The sequence below is a fragment of the Protomyctophum bolini genome (assembly GCF_963924005.1).
Source record: "Protomyctophum bolini genome assembly, chromosome: 14".
Classification (NCBI taxonomy): domain Eukaryota; kingdom Metazoa; phylum Chordata; class Actinopteri; order Myctophiformes; family Myctophidae; genus Protomyctophum; species Protomyctophum bolini.
Genome location: NC_137875.1, coordinates 27,018,693 through 27,038,934, shown reverse-complemented (window position 1 = coordinate 27,038,934; position 20,242 = coordinate 27,018,693). Strand labels below are relative to the sequence as shown.

The window sequence follows — 20,242 nt, the reverse complement described above, 5'->3', positions numbered from 1 at the left end:
GGATGAAATGGATTGTTATTGTTATAGCACATCCCAGAATCTTCAGTTCATCGAAAACAGATTTTATATCGGCAGTCTATACTGTATCTATAGTTATAGCGGAATATCAACTGGAAGATACCAGTGGATACTGGCTAGCTGACTGTTTGTTTCTAACACCATTGCAACAAAATGACAACTGCAGTGAAATAGTTGAAAAGTGGCTCACATTTGACAAGAACCTTGGAATGTGGGATATCAAAGCCAAACAAAACCTGAACTATCATTTGAATGGAGTGGTTGACCTGAATACAGAGACACAAACCGTTTAAAATATAGCATGGTTGTTTTTTAATGTAAGTATGTATGCTACTATGCTCCACTAGGGTGACTGCATGTTTTCTTAAGAATTTTTTAGACCATCTTGTATTGGGAATACCAGAAGGAAAGGTGAGACTAAATTCGCCAGTAAAACAAGCATGAATGAAAAATTACAATATTCAATCTGTGTGACCTGGTGGATTTCAGGTTATGGCCTAGTTTCAAAACTTTGTTGAGACCTGCAGGCACGACGCACGGGGATAATTATTAAATATTATGCGAGATGAGATGCCATCAGTTCTTTGACTAAATGCCAGTATGCCTTAAGCACTTAATGTTACTCCATCATATGCTATGTGTGTCTGATATTTACTGTAAAAGATGTTCATGGTGGTTCAACCAGTTAATATAAGACATGAGGTACAGACTTGAACACATCATGATTACGTTCTCATCACCTCTATAGAAAGTAATCTTCAGTCTCTCTCTCTTCACCATACTGTGTAAAGCCCAATTAATGCTTTGAGCAACAAGTGTCAACTGACACGTTACACTACAGTACGTGTCTGACAACATTCTCTTTTTTGAGCATTCATATTTTCAATGACTCTCCGGCACGACACAAAACTTATACAAGGTAGTGGATGTAGAATACCGTAATTTCCGGACATAAGACTCTACTTTTTCCCTCATGCTTTGAACCCTGCGGCTAATCTATGGATTTTTACAGCTAACGGCCACTAGGGGACCTTCTAAATCTATCTCTATGGCCACCTGCGGCTTATAGTCCAGTGCGGCTTGTATATGTACACATTAGTTTTTTCCCTATATTCAGGTGTGCTTTATAGTCCGGAAATTACGGTAGTCTTGTGCATCTTCCCAACCAATCAGAGTGTGCACCATTTAATGAAGGCGCACGCAAACTTACATTTTTCCTTCGGCAGAGCTCCTCTGCAACACATTTGATACTTTTGATGGCACATTCGTTGTGCGCTATGTTTAACGGGGGAGAAATGCCTGATGAAATCATCATTTTAATAGTGTTGTAAGGCTCACTCACGGAGATAGAGGGGCAGCTGGTTGTTGTTGTGGGCTTCTCTGTAGGCTATGAGGTTGATCTCGTTCTGTCGTCGCTGCTGCTGGAAGCGCTGCTTGGAACGTCGGTGCTGACATACACAGCAACAGGTCAGAATGATGATCAGAGTCCAAACCAACCAGAACCCTATGGGGATCAAGACAAGACGACAGTTACTAGTCTCTTAAGAAAGAAGACTCGCTGTGATAATAACCATTTATCTTTTTATTATCATCATTATATTTGGGTATTAGTTTAGGCACTTCAGTCTTCACTCCTGAAGAAACATGTAACGTCAGTCAGGCCCATGATCTAAGATTTATCTATCATTAATTATTATTACTTTGTTTTTGTTAAACCAGAACCCTGGGTTAGGGATGCAACAAAATATTATTTTAATCCACGGTCTCAAGCAGCCATGGTTCTAACCCATAAGGCCTTTCACTATAATACTGTGCCCACTGTATTAATTCATGTTTTGCCATTATGCTTAAATCCTTCTTTTAGAAAAATAAATGTCTACTCTAACATTAGAGTTTTATGTACTCACAAGTCGCAAATACTCATAATGATTTATAACAATAATCATCACATTAAGCATGTTATAAAGACTTGCTGTATAAGGTCCAATATCATCACGTAATTGCTGGTCACTCATAGACTTTTTATTTTAGCCAAGATGTGCATTATAATTCTCATAGATTTAATACATTGACTTTTATAATGCATTACTAAATTATAATGCAATGAGAAATGTAATACCCTATGATCTCTGCTACCACTTGACCTTATACATCATTATACAATGCTTTGTTTTTATTTTATTTTCAATAAAGCAAAATCTTTCTTCAAAGCAAAATACTTGTTTTTGATAGGGCATAGTATGAAAAAGACAGATACTGTTAAATATCGTACACCGCCAAATCCAAATCTCATGGCCTCTAGTAATATACGTACAGTGGCCACTAATTGAGGATCTTGTGAGTACAACATATACAGTATCTTGTGGCCATGACATATAGTAACTAACTTAACCGCATGGAAAATCTATAGATACAAGATGGATTCCAAGCCACTACAACTTTATGTTGTCCCCATAAAATGAGGATTAGAACACGGGATTCCCACGGGATGGGATTAATATTTTTATTAATCTCGTGGACGGGACGGGAATGAAAGTAAACAGGATTTGGTAGTCAACGTTAAATCCATCATGCCCACTGTATTTATTTTATTGGTAGGACATCAGTCTTGAGAAGCAGGAAGAGATAGATAGTCAGATAGATAGATCTACTTTGTTTAAAATGTTAACATATTATTAACCTTATATTAACCACACATTAACTATTCCTGTTGCCATAGCACAAAATGCCATATAACACAAAATCAATTGCCTTTCCTAATGACTTCGAGTGGGAGCGGGATGGAATCAGGAGTCATTCTACTGGAGTGGGACAGGATGGGATTCTTTTTTAAACTCTGGCCCAGGATTGGGACAGGACAGGGTTTTTTCTGTGGGAGTGGGACAGTACAGGAGTGAAACTGTCTCATCAATCTCATAGACACGTGTTATACTTGTGGATTCAAGAACCTATTTTGTGGCCAGTATAGAGCATAGCAGTGGGCGTGGTTTTCTGAACCCACTGAAAACTCGCCAATTCATTTTTCCCCATAGATATTTATAAAAAAAAATAATCAATTATTCTAAGCCTAGAATCAAGCCATCCAGGATCCTGGTGATTCATGACCATAAAACCTTTGATTCTGTGAAAAAATATAATAATTGAATATTTAATTATATGATATACTACATTTAATAAATACCATTTGTTTATCGGTTTTTTTCCACAGAATCAAAGGTTTTAAGGTCATGACAGGATGGCTTGATTCTAAGCTTAAAATTAACCACGCCCACTACTATGCTCTATACTGTAACGTTTAGGTTGTGCTCACTTGTGGCCACATAACTAACATGAACCACAGCATGTCACTGTGGCAGGGCTGTGGTTTGGACTCCGCTGCAGGGTGGATATAGATGGGAGTGGTGTTACCGCACGCTTCTGTTTTACACGTTAAAATCCTGCGTGTGAATTTAACACTTTTATTGCCATTTGTACACTCTCAGTTACATCAACACACACATTTTACAGTGTAAGTAGCATGCTGAACCCGCCTGATGGTTACGAAATAACAAATTGCTCTGGTATCAACGCGTGGCAAGCAGCAAGACCCAGCTGGGCTAGTGATGGGTGCAACGGCACCATTCTGAATTCATAAGTCTAAGTTAGTAGAGTGTGGCCAATAAAGCATTATTCCTTATACTCAAAGTAAAATCCTCAGTGCCAGTATACAAATATATTGTACAGTACATTTGTACACCATCAACATTTACAAATGGATATATTTACACTGATGAATTTACTGGTAGTAGTGCTTCTGTTAAGAGTCACCTGTCTTCTTCTGTACTTGTGTATGAATTATTTTGCCACTAAACATGCAATCATCATATAAAAGCCATAATACACGGCGTGTTTAGCAATGCTGACAGAATTCAGCTGTGCCCACTACCCACTGAATCACTGTCAGTCTGTCACCCAGAATAATACTGTACCCTGTACCCACTGAATCACTGTCAGTCTGTCACCCATAATAATAGTAAGTGACATCCTCACAGACATGATTATTGCCATGATATGACAAGTACACCTAATGCCAACTAATTTACACGTTCCAATTACACACACACACACACACACACACACACACACACACACACACACACACACACACACACACACACACACACACACACACACACACACACACACACACACACACACACACACACACACACACACACACACACACACACACACACACACACACACACACACACACACACACACACACACACACAAATTATTGGATTTCTGCCACCTTCTACTGGTCAGCATGGATGCTCCATTCAGCATTCAAAAGCTAGACAGTGAGTCATGAAATGCTCCCTCGACCTTAAAAAGACCAGGGAGCCGCTTGAGGGGTCTGTGAAGTGCTTATTAAAATGGAACGGGGACGCCCAAGCCGTAACATGAGAGACGGCCGTGCTGCCAACTACCAGCAGTGTAACCGGTAAACAAGTCCAGTCAGCCTGTGACATTCAACACACAGGGATGGCCTTTCTGCAGCTTTACTAAACTTTTAGTCAACAAGTTATTTTTAGACCAGGTTTGGATATTATGGACATGGTCATGGTGTAATATATAGGGTTAGTACAGGATTAGTCAAATTAAATAGTAGTACAAGTACATTTAAAGGTCACTGGCTATCAAAATAGTGCACAGTAAAAATAAAGCTCAAGTCTACTGTAGATCTACTCCATATCCAAATGAGTGAGTGGTCTAATATCATTGCAGAAAACATAGTTTTTGTCCACCGGCAACAGTGGCTTATGGATTCCAAAGTTAACTAATAATAACTAGTCACTTCCACTACTTTACAAGCCAAATAGGGCCCTTGAATGATGGCTGCTTACCTGTCAAAGTGGCCAATGAAAAAAAGACAGGAGATCAGAAGTGGAGGTGTAGGAAGGAATGTGACTTTAGATATGCAAAGCCTAATCATAGACTATATGCAATGCTGAAACATTACATTTTATTTACAATGCCTGCTGTGGCTTACAATTGTAAAAATGCATTCCTGATACAAGTGAAGGTGAAAGTGGATAAAATAAATAACAAATCATCAAGAGACTAACCATTGTGATAAATAACCATGACTAGTGATGCATGATATAATCTGTAGCATATCAAAATCGGCCATAAGAATCTGTACATGTATCGGATCAGTCTAAAGATAATCACAGATTATGATGACGCAATAATAATGTGACCACCAATGGCTCTGTTGCTTTTGTTTTGTGCATTTCTAATGTTTGAAGGCAGCATAATCCGTATAACATCCAAATCGTTCAGAAGCGGTATCGGCAGATAAGCCCATTGAAAAAAAAGATTGGATATCAGTCATAATTTCATAATCGTGCACCCCCATCCATGACAGCACCAAGCAAAACAATGGGGCTAATAATGTATGAGTTTAACAGCTGTCGTAATGGTGGGAGGTAAGGAAAGTGCAGGCAACTTACACCATAGTTCGTAGTAGTAGCTGCAGCACTGCGTCTCTCCGCAGCAGTGGCCCGACTCACACACATAGCTCTGGTTATTAGCTCCCTGGCACAACAGCTTACTCTGGAAAATCATAGCATAGTCAAAATAGTAAGTTGCATATTAGGTTGAATGAAATAAAGTAGACCCTATAGAGGGAAATCCACACCCCGTGTCATAAAGAGATTTTCCAATTCAAATACTGTTAACTTAAAATAAATACAATAAAAACAAAAATAGGGGTTAGTATTAATTTATTTGGGAGAATTTATTCATGACCCAGAGGGTGTTGTTTTGACAGACTTTGATATTCTATATCATCTCAATTTATTTTTTAATCATCCGACTGTCATAGTGACCTTCCATTAAAAAAAAAAAAAAAGTCTCACATTTTAACGTTTTATTGCCTTACGTTTACATTTGTAAGCAAAACACCAAGTCAAATCACATCATGCACGACGTACAAACTTACTTGGACAATAAATCAGACTTTGATTCCACATTACACTGTGCATTACTGTGCATTTACAGGTCAGAAACATCACGTAACAAAAGTCATGTTGCACAATATCCTTTTCACCTTATCATACTACAGACGTATACACCGTATTTTCTTAGCATATTTTATTAAGCAGTTAGCTAGTTGCAAATATAATTACACAGTAAAGGCTGCAGCATGGGCATTTTTGGGACGTGGTAAGAATAATTCTTACAATGTTGCACATACTGTACTATAAGCACCCCTAATCACCCATGCATTAACGAACACCTATCAATGAGTTCTGGTGAGACCAGATGCCACAAGTTGTTTCAGGTTACCTGTCTGACGCCCATTAAGAAAGACATGACCTCATCATCGGTAAGACAATCCACCCCCAAATAATAAACCAAAGAGGAAGAGGAGGGTGAAAAAGGTTTAGGTGCTGTTGAACGGCTTGCCGAGAAATATTCCAGCAACAGAGTGAGCTCAGCAGACCCATGCGCTGCCTGGGTTCAACTCAGCAGACCTCTTGCTGGAATTGGACCTCCAACAAGTTGCCAAGGAATGCAAGTAAACAACCCCCAGCATACATGCACACATACACCCCGGCGCCTTTCCTTCGATGTTCTTTTGCACACACACACACACACACACACACGCACTTTGTTTGACTAGGGATGGGCGATATGACATTTCTGGCTGATATAATTAATTGCTGTAATGTGGCCGATATGTCGATATGATCTCATTCTGTATTAAACGATTTTTTTCTCCCCATTCTGAAACAAAAAAGCATACACTGAATTTGATAAAGCTATGACTCTTTATTCCAAAACAAGGGATGCACCATTATTGAAATGTTGCCCATATCCCAAGATTCCCAACATAAAAACCTTGAATTTTGTATTTTTATTTTAAAAACACATGGTGTGCCCTTTCATTCTTTCAAAATAGCGATATGGGGTGCCCATCCGATTTTGCAAAAAAAAAGAAAATGAATGAAATTAAATAAATAAATATATACTGTATATATATCTTTTTTTATAATTATTTTCCTAAGACGTGTACAGACGTCTTGGGCACACCTTGGGATAATTCCTAGGACGCCTGGAGAAGTCTTGGGCACAAATTGGGTTAAAATGTTCCAACTTGTTGACTTTTTTGAAAGCTTCCCCAGAAAATGCTGCTTCCACAGCCTTCATCACAAAAGGCTTTTTCAGGCTTTAAAAATGTACATAAATTATGAAATAAAATATCGGTTAAAACCGATGTTGGTTCGATACCGATATTGCATTTTAAGGTGAACATACAGTTCCTTCTAAAAAATATATATATTCTGCTAAAGTTCATTTTCTTCCATAATATAATTCAAAAAGTGAAACTTTTATATTCTCAATTCATTGCGATTTAAATCCAGGAATGTCTACCATCTGAAAAGTATGTTAATGTATGCAGTCAATACTTGGCTTACAGAGTAAAAGTGGCCATATCTGTGCGTGCGGCACCCCGAGCTGTTATTTTGAAAGAAATCCCGGCGCCGATTGTGTTAATATACTTTTCAGATGGTCGACATTTCTGGATAAAAAAAAACAAACATTTGTGTGGTCTCGTAAAAATATTTTGAGATAGATTGTTATTTTCATGAGCTGTATGCCATAATTATCAAAATTAATTAACTGCGCACCTTTATTGTTTTAGTTTCACTTTTTGAATTAGGGAATAAAATGAACTATTATAGAATATTCATATATAAGACAATATGAATGACTGATGAATTGCCCATTGACACAATTACAGACGCTTCAGTCACAAGGCTGCTCAATTGGCAAGTGTAAACAGAATAAATAGAAATGGTCCTATGCACAGCAGCCATATTGGAAAGAAATTGGGCATCTTCCTTACTGCCTTCATGTGTTACCAATGATCAGGTGACTAGTCCCATGCACTTTTTACCTGACCAGAGCGGCCATTTAAACTTCTGCCTATCTACTCATTCCTGGCTTCTCTCCTGCTGTGCGGACGTGCGTCACTGCTGCTGTCTCCCTGCCTCACTTGCTGCTAACCGGCTCATGAAGTTTTTGGAAATCCCACCGCCTCCCCATACCAGTGACATGTAGGCTCCGTTTCTAGATCCCCCTGCATCTTATTCATTCCCTGTAATTCAATTTGGCTTTAAACTTAATGAATAGGGACAGGGCCCTGATGCCAATCTATGCTTCATATATCTATGCTCAATTAGGCTCAATACATATACATTCTTAATTCATTCTAAGAGTTGTCTGACTGAAATGATACTAAATGAAGGCTCTGTTCCATTCTGGTCAAACACAGTAAGGGTGCTGATATTGTGAATGTTGGCTCACTGGAAACACTCCACTACACCAGCGGTCTCAAGGTGTGGTCCTCGCAGGTACCTACCAACCCCCATGGTTCTTTGGGAGGGTTCCAAATGGCTCTTACTGGCGTGTACACTGACAGTCTACAAATTGAATGTAGAGTGTACAATGGACCCTTACAGGTCCATTTATATTATACTGTCTCAGAGTTATGGGGGTTCTTGAAATTAAAAACTTTGACAACCACAGTAGTGTATCAGATTGATAGACTAAATGGAGCAGAAATAATTAGTATTGGTAAGACCTGTGAAGGAAGTAAAGTCCAATTTATTTCCAATATGACTGCTGTGCATAGTGGTGGCCTGCGCAGAATGTGCACAATGACATTGAAGCTCATGCATTAGTGTGATATGTAAGGAAAAACAGAGGAGCAACTCTTTCTCAGGTGACTGAGAATGCTGAGAACACAAGGTGCGATCACTGTGTCAGCGAGAACAGTCCGTTGACAACTAGACCTACATGGAGTGTTATTATAGTAGGGTTGCAGTGTATACAAACCCCTCATTACAAAGACTATTGCACTTTTGAGAGTTCATTGGTGCAAAAAAACACATAGGCAATGGTACACTATACTATAGTGTACCATTGAGAGATGGTCTCTATAGTGACTATAGAGACCATCTCTGTAGAGTGTAGACTCTACAGAGATGTGTAAAAAAAAAAAGGTTTCAGACTGTGGTGGAAAATGTGGAGTGATTCTTATCTACAGTTCTGAGGTCATTACAGAGCAAGGAGGGAGAAGAGTTTTGAACACTTGGTATTTGCATAGGTGACATAGGAAAGAGAAGAACTTCTCTTCCCTATGTCAAGGAGTGATCACTGTGTCAGCGAGAGGAAAGAGAATAACTTTTTTTCCCTGTGTCACCCACACGAAATAGGACAATTATTGTCCCGCGTTAGCAAAGTGTATAGGAAGGGATGGATCATGTACTGAAGATAAGGGTTGCCATGCCCTTCATTGCCTTGTTGTAGGTCATCACCAGTGCTTGGATGCAGGCAGGGAGTAGGGTATAATATGTATACAGGCAGTCAGATACACACAAACCTCCAACACTCCAAATACAAAGTATTCACTGACAGTCAGCAAGATAGTCAGACATTAGTTAAATTAACAAATAGCAGAGTCAGCCATGCACCCATAGGAACTTTGACTGATATTCGTAAACATGTTGCACTAACATGATTACGTTGCAGGTCGTTATTCATAACATCGAAGCTTGCAGGAGTCAGGACAAGACTATCTAGGGCAAGTAGGACAACATTCCAATGTGCGCTTTGACAGCTGTCGTCTTCCTTGGTTTTGTCAAAGGGAAATGGCACTGCAGCTTAAACAAGTTTTAGTAGCGTTGTTAAGAGATAAACCAAGGCCTGGCCGTTAATGCTTGCTAACTTGGCCATTTCGTCGATATTAAGGCGTTATTTTAGAATGTATGATTTTGACTTTAATCTCCAGCCGTTAAAATGACAAAGGTGTATGGTATAGGTTGATTTGGAAAACGTTAATTTGACACCAGAATGCCGATAGACAACTCCTGCTGCATGTACTTTAGCCAAACGTTAATGTAAACTAAATATATCTCAAGAGGATTGGGTCGACTCTACACAACCCATAGCCCAACGGGACGGTAGCTCTGTGATGGGTAATCTGACAGGCGACTCTAGTCGCCTGTCAGATTACCCATCACATAAAATATATCACAAACGCATATATGCGTTTGTGATATATTTTATATTATATATGATATAACAATAAAAGAGGTACATATAACTACAAGAATAAGATTCATCGTTAAACGATCTGTGACTTTTGATACTTGTCTTGAACACTAATTTCACTCGTCTTCAATTCAATGCCATACATTTATAATAACAATATTTTCTAAACAAACATATAATATAACTACCGTTATCATTGTTCACCGAGGACTTTTACCGCATCGCAGCCTAACGACAACGGACAAGACAACCTAACCAATCGCAGTGCCACCATCCTTCTTGGCAATAGGATTGTGTGTTGTGTACTCTGTCTATTCATGAAGTTAGCTTACAGGCTAACACAGTTAGCGAGCAAAAACATGTTAACGTACCTCTGCGTCTGTCGCCGCAACCGTTGGATTCTCGCGTCCAGCGTTATACTTGATCAAACCCATGGCTATGCATGAAAAACTAGCAAATCATCTTCAGAACACGAAGCGTTTATTGACAGAACCATTCTTTCCTCAAAGCTTCCTCCTCTGGACTAGTACCAAAACAACAAGCCAAGTTAAAAAACTTTAAATTACACCTTGAGCCCGCCCCTCACGAGCATCGCTATTGGTCTATTCATGGGTATGCTCATTTTGTGACGGCCATAGGTGGTTTGAGCTGTCAACAATGGATGTCAATATCAGGTTGCCAATGTAATAATTAACAAGTGATATAAAAGGTCATTAAACAAATACATTTTTGAGTATCTGTACTTGAATTGAGTATTAAAAAAAAGATTGATACTATGATGTCGGTAGCTAAATTGATTATCTGCCGACTGCCTGCCGGGTCTGATTGGCCTAAACTCGTGGCCCTGTCAACAACCCAACTCTATGAGGATGCCAGTCAGTCATCACAGTATGATTGGTCACACCTGGCTGTGTACCTGGCTGTGAAACCACCATTACTACTGTTGAAAGTAGAAAAATTATAACTGTTAATTGTATAATAATTAATAGCCTACAGAAATAATAAGACATAACAAAACTAGTGTCACCGTCCAGTATCATAGGTGAGTTCAGTCAATGTTATTGTACCCTGGTAACCACGTTTTTGTTTTTTTAGAGGTTTGAATGTAAAGTACCTCTGGTCCATAGCCCTAATTCTTGATTCTGCCCTGGTCCTATATGGACCAGAGCTAAATGTAAATAAACTATTTTCATACACTATAGTAGCCTATGCTAGTTAATAGTTATATTACTTCATTATTCATTATTAGAAAATATTGTATATTTTTTCCAAATGAAACTTGAATGAACTGAATCCATTTGGATCAATAGTAATCTCAACAAGGCTGACGGCTTCTCAGTTAAAGTGGGTGACAAACTGACAATATCACACAAAAAGATGAAATTGCCTATCTATAGGGTCAATCCTGGACGTAGCCCTAGAATGGCTCTTGTTTCATACAGTAGCCTATGTACAGCATTTCACATACAGAGCCATAGAATGGTCCTGCTTAATTTAATTAATGTAAAATGGGCGGCCTAAATGTGATAAATGCTCCGTTTGTACTCACCCATTAAATAATTCCAGACTTGGAGTGAAATATGGTCCTCTAGTTTCATATCCATGTGAAAGTTCTGGCACAAAACGTGTATTTAGTCAATTATCTCCACTGGAGATAATTGGAGATAATGACTAAATAGGCTACACGTTTTGTGCCATAACTTTCACATGGATATAAAACTAGAGGATCATATTTGGAATGATTTAATGGGTAAGTACAAACGCAGCATTTATCACATTTAGGCCGCCAATAATTTGATTCAACCAGGAACAGTAGGAAGGGATCTATGCCTCTGATACTTGAAAATGTACGAAGTTAATTAAATGATCACAGGCATTCTAGGTCTATCCTGGAGGCAAATCTTTCCTGTGATAAAATAGCCACCAACGTAATCAAAAAAGTCAACCAAAGAACAAGATTATAGTGTACAGGATCTTCTCACTGGTCAACAAAAACACCTTGAAGACCCTAACAGGAGCCCTTGTACAAGGTTTCTTTGACTATCATACACCTCCTTGGTACCAGCACCTCTAGGCCCTAAAAACAAGGCTCCAGACTTCCCTAAACAAACTGGTCAGGCTAGTACTTGGTCTCACTCCCTGAACCGCCTTTGGTGTGTGTGAATGGGTGAATGTAATGCACAATCTATGTAATTTTATCTACTGGCCCCTGGCCCCTTGCCATTTTTGTAATGTGGCCCACAGGTAAATCTATTTGAGTATCCCTGTCCTATGGTACCAACATCAATACAGCATGGAATTGTGGACAAATATCAACTGATGACAAAATATTCAAAGTTTTAGGTCTGAGAGGCTACATTTCAATGGTGGTCCATGGCTCAAGTGCAGAATAAATAATGGGCCTTGATATGAAACACCTGTCATTTGAGCCTACCGGTATCTTTAGATGTTCATCTTTGCCATTTTGTTCAGCAATCAAGGTCAATTACGGCTTCTTTAGCATTAACATGTGCCACTGAACATGATAGGATGCTATTTTCTGAATGATATCTTGCTGTATGGAAGCAGATCAATTTGTTATGTTACCTCCACTCAGTTACCAGTGTTTAGGTTTCATTTTGGATATTCTGTTGTAAAGAAGAATCACCCTTGTGAACTGCGTGGTGCAACTCTGTGTGGGGGCCCCCGGAACTTCCAGATCCACAGGAACGTGTATGGGAAGCCGTTTAGGCCATAACTGCATAGTCAACTCGCACATACATGTATACTTCTCTTGCACATACATATATATTGGTACTTCACTTGCACATACATGCATATCTCACATACACATACATGCATACTTCACTTGCACACTTGCACATATGTGACCATCTTGCGAGCTTCCTGTTCCAGGAATTGCCTTCCTGTTATATACATACTTTTGTGCATATACATTCATACTCTCTCACACACACACACACACACACACGCACACACGCACACACACACACACACACACACACACACACACACACACACGTGCGAATGAAGTATTTATATATGTGTGAATGAAGTATGTATGTGCAAGTGAAGTATTTATATATGTGCGAATGCAGTATGTATGTATGTATGTATGTACAAGTGAAGTATGTATGTGCAAGTGAAGTATGTATGTATGTGCAAGTGAAGTATCTATGTATGTGCAAATTAAGTATGTATGTATGTATGTGCGAATGAAGTATTTATATATGTGTGAATGAAGTATGTATGTATGTACAAGTGAAGTATGTATGTATGTGCAAGTGAAGTATTTATATATGTGCGAATGCAGTATGTATGTATGTATGTACAAGTGAAGTATGTATGTATGTGCAAGTTAAGTACCTAAATGTATGTATGTGCAAGTGAAGTATGCATGTATGTGTATGTGAGATATGCATGTATGTGCAAGTGAAGTACCAATATATATGTATGTGCAAGAGAAGTATACATGTATGTGCGAGTTGACTATGCATTTATGGCCTAAACGGCTTCCCATAAACGTGCCCAGGGTGCCAGCCCGGTTCCGGCGAGCCGACCTGCGTCCGAAACGGTCGAGAAATGACAGAGTTACCGTGTGTGGGGTCCCCGGAACATCCAGACCCCAGGAATGCGGCCAGTAAAAAAAAAAGGATAAACTTTAGTTTTAACCAATCAATATCACTTACAGTAGAGATTGAGTTTGGGACTTTGGGTTTCCAGAGAGAAACAAAAGTGGTATCAAATGGGTGGCGGTGACCTAATGATATCAAACTGGGGTGGACGTGAAAAGTCTGAGAACCACCGCATTAGACACTAGTGGAGCGATGTGAATATTAACATCCCTGCTGTCTGTACAGGTGTGAGTAGTCTGAAGAAATCTACAAACTGTTCAGGAACCACTTGGAGGAGGGGCAAAGGGGCGGGGCCGGAGGTGTGTGGGTATGCAGGCCGACGGTGTACCTGCAAGTTATGGCCATTTTTTTTCAACATATATAAGGCAACATTTTCCAAATGTCATGCTTTAAGTAGCATGTGACATGTCAATGGCCAAGGAGTGTTTTCTTGTGCAAAACTAATGCTTGGAATGGATTCAGAATCATGAAATCAGCCTACCGTAGTTTGACATGTCACAATTGTCACATGCTACATAAAGCATGAGGAAATTTGGATAATTATGCCTTATATTGGTTGTCTATGGTGTGGTATACAAAACATTTTTTGACGATGTTTCTGGCAGAGCAGGCCAATTATTCTGTGGACCTTAATGACCAAATAAATAGAAAAAACGAATAAAGTACAGCATGACATCACAGGTCCTGTCCAATTTTGGGTGACTGGCTCCCCGGCTACGAGTAGCTGTCAAATGCTGACTAGGGCCTAACATTTGTATTTATTGTTTGTTTTGTTGCTGCATGCTGTTGCATTTCATTCAGTTAGAGGGGTGCCAGTTTAAATTGTTTCATATTCAATTTAGTTATTTGTTTTGGTAAACTGGACAAGCCACGTAGGCCGTATTTCTTATATATACAATACAAAAACAATGTTTTGGCCTATGTGGCCTTCGAGCGAACCTCATGGCGACCCCCATGTGGGACATAACCCACCGCTTGTGGTAAAACAAAGAAAGAAAAATTTAATGACACGGGGAACAATTAGTTGACTAAAAAGTTCTTCAAATGTTCTCTTTAACTCCACCTCTTGTATGCTTTTGCACAACCCACCCACCCCCCACCCATCCATCATACAATTTCTCTCTCTACCTCCATCTTTCCATCTCTACTCTGCTGCGCTTGCCGGTATCCTCTCCTCAGGGGCAGTCCTTTGAACATTTCAGCCCAGTTCAAGGCAACAAAAGCAAACAAATCACATTGTCCTTTCAGGAATTTTTTTTACCCTCTTGTTCGCCGCCTTTCATGACCTCTTCTTTAGTCACTTCTGTCTCTCTCTTTCCCTCTCATTCAGGGTCCCCCAAGAAGTCAATGGTTCCTTACATCCCAGCCTGACAAGTCAGGAGGATACACGCTAATCCCCTTAATCTGGCCTTTCTCCCGCACACAGCCACTGGGAGAGAGAGAAGGGAACGCAGGGGAGCAAAGCCTGTCAGGGGAAACAATAGGATTAAGAGCCCGACCCTGCAAGTCACAATCAGGTATCCACTGAGTGATCTCCCGAAGCTTGGAGCCCCGACCTCCACTCTCTTCAATATGACTTATTTTGTCATTGGGCAGGAGTGAGAGAGGGGTGGTGGGGGGTCTTTCATTGAGGGTTCTGCTGGAGGTTCCCTCCTCTCCACGCCACTCTGACAGGCCTGCAGTCCAGGATACCCAGGAATGACTGACAGGTGAGGGGTATGGAGAATTTGGCAGGGGAGGTGGGGGGGAAAGGGAGGGATGTACTGTACGTATGTACATGTGTATGGTTTGTGGTAGTGTAGCATTGTACATGTGTACTGCACACGCAGTGTACAGTACACATGTACAATGCTACACAGTGTGCTATACAGTGTGTTAAATGTATTTTTCACTCTACTCATTAGGAACATTTGATTATTGCTCTTCTTTCTATTCCTTTCTTCGGAAACCCTGTCCTTAAAACGTGTTGGAGCTGGTAACCGGTGATGTGACGTGAAAACTAATTCTGATTCTGGGTGGTGGAAGTAGAAATATTATAATTAAAGCTCAAGTAAAATTAGCAATGAATACCACAATACTAATTGTAGAAATAACCATAAATAAAATGTATACGATACGTACAATTACAACACAGTACCAAACCTAAAACTACCCTATACTCTTTATGCAGAATGTCCCATTTCATAATCATAATAGGATATTAGTATTATTATTAGTTTGTGGTTAAAACAAAACGTTTTGGTTAAAAGTTTAAAGCACTATATTCTATTAACAGGGGTCTCTGCATCTCTCCAGCTCTTTCGTTTAATAAACAGAAAATACATAATTTCAGGTAGGTGACAAACTTTCAGCCAATCAGGAGAGTACCCATTTATCAGCTTAATTTGTATGTGTTCCTGTTCCACTTTGCAATTTGTCTGCTCATTTCTCTGTGTCATCACTTCCAATTTGTCTACAGGGCAAGAACCCCTGCAAGAACACTTGTAGAGGTTTGGACAAGGTGGACAAGAAATCAATGATCTTAAAAGGTGGGTTGGGTTAACAGGTAGCTTGCCTTTGACCTTTCCTTTTCCAATAAGGGACTTCACATGCACATCCTTTTATGGAGCAGTGATGTGATTGCTGGGGTTTACGGGATTACCTCAATACTTTAAATAATATTGGAAAATAATATTTCTGTATGAATGGAATTTTACAATGAAGAAAAATAAACGGTAGTTTCAGTTACAGCTTGTACAGCTCCTTTGAGACAGTATTTTGTCCACTGATTATTAAACTCCACTTGTCTGTACGATATACCTACACACTGATAGTAAATGTCTCTCTTTGAGGGGCTGCCCCACACTATAGCCACCTTTGCACAGTAATCCTGCAATGGTGGCTTAAAGAAGATCCTTAATGTCAGCTTTGCTTTTCTATACACCCCACTGACACAGTGACTCCCACAGTGTCAGTGGCCTCGCCATCAGTTCCAGGTGCCTGGCACAGTGCCCTGATAGCCTCATCCTTATCTTATCTCTCTCTGACCAGGGTGCATACTTAGTTTAGACTAGTTATTGGTTAGACATGGGTTAAGGTTAGGTTTAGGAGTGCTGCCCCGCGGGAGGTTAGGGTGAGTGTTTGAGATAGGTTGTAGTTGTAGGACTAATGACTGGTCTAACCAATGACTAGTCTAATACTGTCTAAACTAAGTACTGCACCCCTCTGACCACCATATCCCTGACCCACGAGATGCCTCCGTAGTCCGTAGGGGTCCACATTTCTGATCAGGTCTGCCATCAGAACAGTGTTACATCAAGTTCCATTTGTAGCATTCTTGTGTAGACGCCATCCAGGGCCTTTTACCTCCAGCTCTGTCCCGCTGGCAGTTACAATGGTTCTGTACTTAAGCAATATTACATGAGAGGGTGTGCTTTAACGTGATTATTGGCACCAGTGATGCGGTTAGGAACGAGACTTTTCGGCAAGCGTCACACTAACCCTATTTTACCCTAAATAATAAATTCAATAAAAAATAGTTCTCATAAAATATATTAAAGAAAAATGTGGATATTGTTTTCCAAATATTCCTAAAAAAATAAATATAAGGCAGCTGGGTCTACCCATTCCTGGGGCACAATCTAATTGCATTGGGATTATTTTGGGATTATTTTTAGTATGAGATTATTTTTTATCACGATGGGTGAAAAACAGGGATATATATGTCAGTGAGCATCCTGAAGGTACCCAAGGACCCGCCCACCTCAGACATCGGCAACATTATGAAAATCACATAATACGATTGTTCGGGTGAAATTCACCCAATGTAGTGTTCTAGAATTAAATACCATTATTTTAGTTATCTTGGCAAGTTGCCATTGAGCTTGAGGTAGAGGCTTCCTGTACTCCATTGCTATTGCCAGCAGTAGTTCCCGTCCTTTCTCTGCTGTGTCCAAGACTAGGGTAATGTCATCTGCCTAGTCGAGGTCAGTGATCGTGATGGATCTGGGCTCAAGTCTGACTATATTTGCTTTTGCACCGTCTTTTCAGGAACACCATAGTCCATGAGTTTCATGAATGTATGGTGTCAAAAGCAACAAAGGTTGTTTTTCCAAATAAGGACATGCTAAAGCTGCGTAACCCACTCAGTTGTTGCCAAAAAGATCAATCTAAAGCTACAAAACACACCTTTTAATGTAATTTCACTCTCTCCCTCTCTCTCTCACACACACATACACACACCTTGAGATGACAGCTGTCAGTAGACAGACATGTACTATTGTGCGTGTGTGAGAGAGGGGTACAACACGTTGATGCGTTATCATGCGTAACAACAATGGCATCTGTGCGTTGTGTGTTAGTAGAACGATCAGAAATGCTTTTATATAGAACAACAAGGTAGAATAATGGTGCAACATTCCCGCCTTGACCAGAACTGTGTTGGGATCATGTCAAATCCCATGCACTTAATACCATGACCACCAGATGGCACCATTTGTACAAATATTCCTCAAGATTGGAATTCTGTCTTTAGAGTGTCAATCTGTGTCCATCCTAGTGCTGTTGAATCCCTGTAGATCACAATGGAAAAACTGCTGACTTACTAAGAACACTGTCAATAGTCTCCAAACAGAAGCAAGCCAAGTAGCCCTGAAAGAAGTCCCCACACCGTCCTGATATTTGATCGGTTGACTCTGCCACCCTGGGCTCCAACACTACGGCCTCAATACTCAAGGAACCAAGGCTCACATCCACTGAAAAGGGAAGTCCTCTGCTCCATTCAGGTCCAGTGAACTTGGCCAAAGAAAACAGCAGCTGATTCTTCACATGTTCTCGTGTTACGGTACTAGTCCCGCTAAGTGCCAGGGGTAAATTACGGGTTAGCCATTGTGCGAGAGGCGACCAGTCACAGGAAGGTGGATTTCCATGTGTGACAGGTGCCTGCGGTGGATACTGTGTGTTTATTTAGGCTAGTCAGAGCAGTGCTTTGAGGTGGATGGATGGAAATTCCCATTGGAAGAGGTCACCTTGAACAGGTTAACTGTGCTAAAACACGATTGCATGGAAGGACCTAACAAGGATTAAATAAGTAAACAGAATTCATAGAGTATGTTTCACAGCATTTTTTTGTTCACAAAAACTTGACAGAGAAACTCTGAGATTTGTAGTTTAGTTGTCATTATGCCGTACACAGCTGCAATGAGAGATATGAGAGAGAGAGAGAATGCTGTGATTTATGTGCAAGTCAACATGGTGTACCGCTAACTCCCTGTCACTCCCTATGATGCTTTTCGTACAGTTCCCACAGTTAAATATACACCGTCCGCCTACAGTCCGGCTGTGCATTTATCTGCTGGGGTATTGGCCACAGTCCGTCCTCTCTCCACACTTTGCTAGATGTCCCATTTAGCCTCTGCCTCTTCCTTTTTGGAGCCGATGCAAAAGAGAAAAGAAAACACAAACAGCCTGCAGTGCCAGGATGTTTAGCCTGAACTAATGAGAGTTGGAAAGTCTTTCCTTTAAGAGAGCTTTTTTCTTTTTTTTCCACTATTTTGAGGATTCAGTCATTCCTGATTTCCTTTGGGGAAAGTTGCAAGATCATGACAATTTTGACGAAGACAATCTACCATCTGAGCCTGTTGGTTTCCTTGCATCAAGGAAACCAATTCTACTTGTCTTTTGTTAAAGAGGGATTTGAACATGACGTTTTGACACTTTCAGGATTCTTCATGGCTCAACATGGGCCTTTGGAGGGTAACTATACATGGTTACCTTGACAGAAACCTACACATGTTCCTGTTATTTAACATTTGATAAAAAAAAATTATATTGTACTCGATAAATGAAACTCCAACTAACAAAACTGGTGTAAAATCACAACAACTAGATTAGAAAGGTCAGTTCAATAGAGCAATTACAATGTCATAGCCTAAAGGTAAATTCATAGTCCAGACGTAAACAGACTGGTATCCTAGGTCTGCATGGACTACAATGATGCAATAGCACACTGGTTCTCAACCTTTTCAGGCCGAAACCCCCCGAAATAATCTTAATTGAACCCCCCCAAAGTATGTGACGTATCTAGCGTTCACATCGTAGAGGCAACATGATAATACCTGTCCATAATACTAATCCACATGTCCTAGAGACCTAGACAAATATAATGAGCTTTGCATGATTTTAGCTTGCAATTGCTCAAAAAGGACAGTAAAAAGTATTAGTATTAGTAAAAGTAAGACAGCAAAGTGTGGGAAATAGTGCTTTTACAAGCAGGCGAAGTCAGACAAAGATCCAAGACTATTGGAAAAGTGGATGGTAGGTACTAGGCAGTAGACACTATAAATAAAAGGGATGGGCAGTTTACAGTAGGCTTGTATTACATTTTAAACAGACTTTAATTGTCTGGAATGGTTCATACTGTATAACCATATACAGTAGTCTATTAGATGCTATGGCTTTGCATACTTAATGATCTTATTTACGATTAAGTGTGAGAGTTG

At 39.9% G+C, this 20,242-nt stretch overlaps 1 protein-coding gene across 1 annotated transcript; it reads right to left on the bottom strand.

The window, feature by feature from the left end:
- Positions 1-1,352: 1,352 nt before the first annotated feature.
- On the bottom strand, positions 1,353-10,658 carry wbp1la (WW domain binding protein 1-like a; the record flags this gene model as incomplete). The annotated part of the gene is made up of 3 exons (XM_080782938.1): positions 10,500-10,658; positions 5,517-5,619; positions 1,353-1,522 (listed from the first exon to the last, which is right to left on the bottom strand). Exons 1-3 carry the CDS (start codon positions 10,560-10,562, stop codon positions 1,353-1,355), a joined length of 336 nt encoding a protein of 111 aa, XP_080639064.1. The 5' UTR covers positions 10,563-10,658.
- Between the last annotated feature and the right edge of the window lie 9,584 nt (positions 10,659-20,242).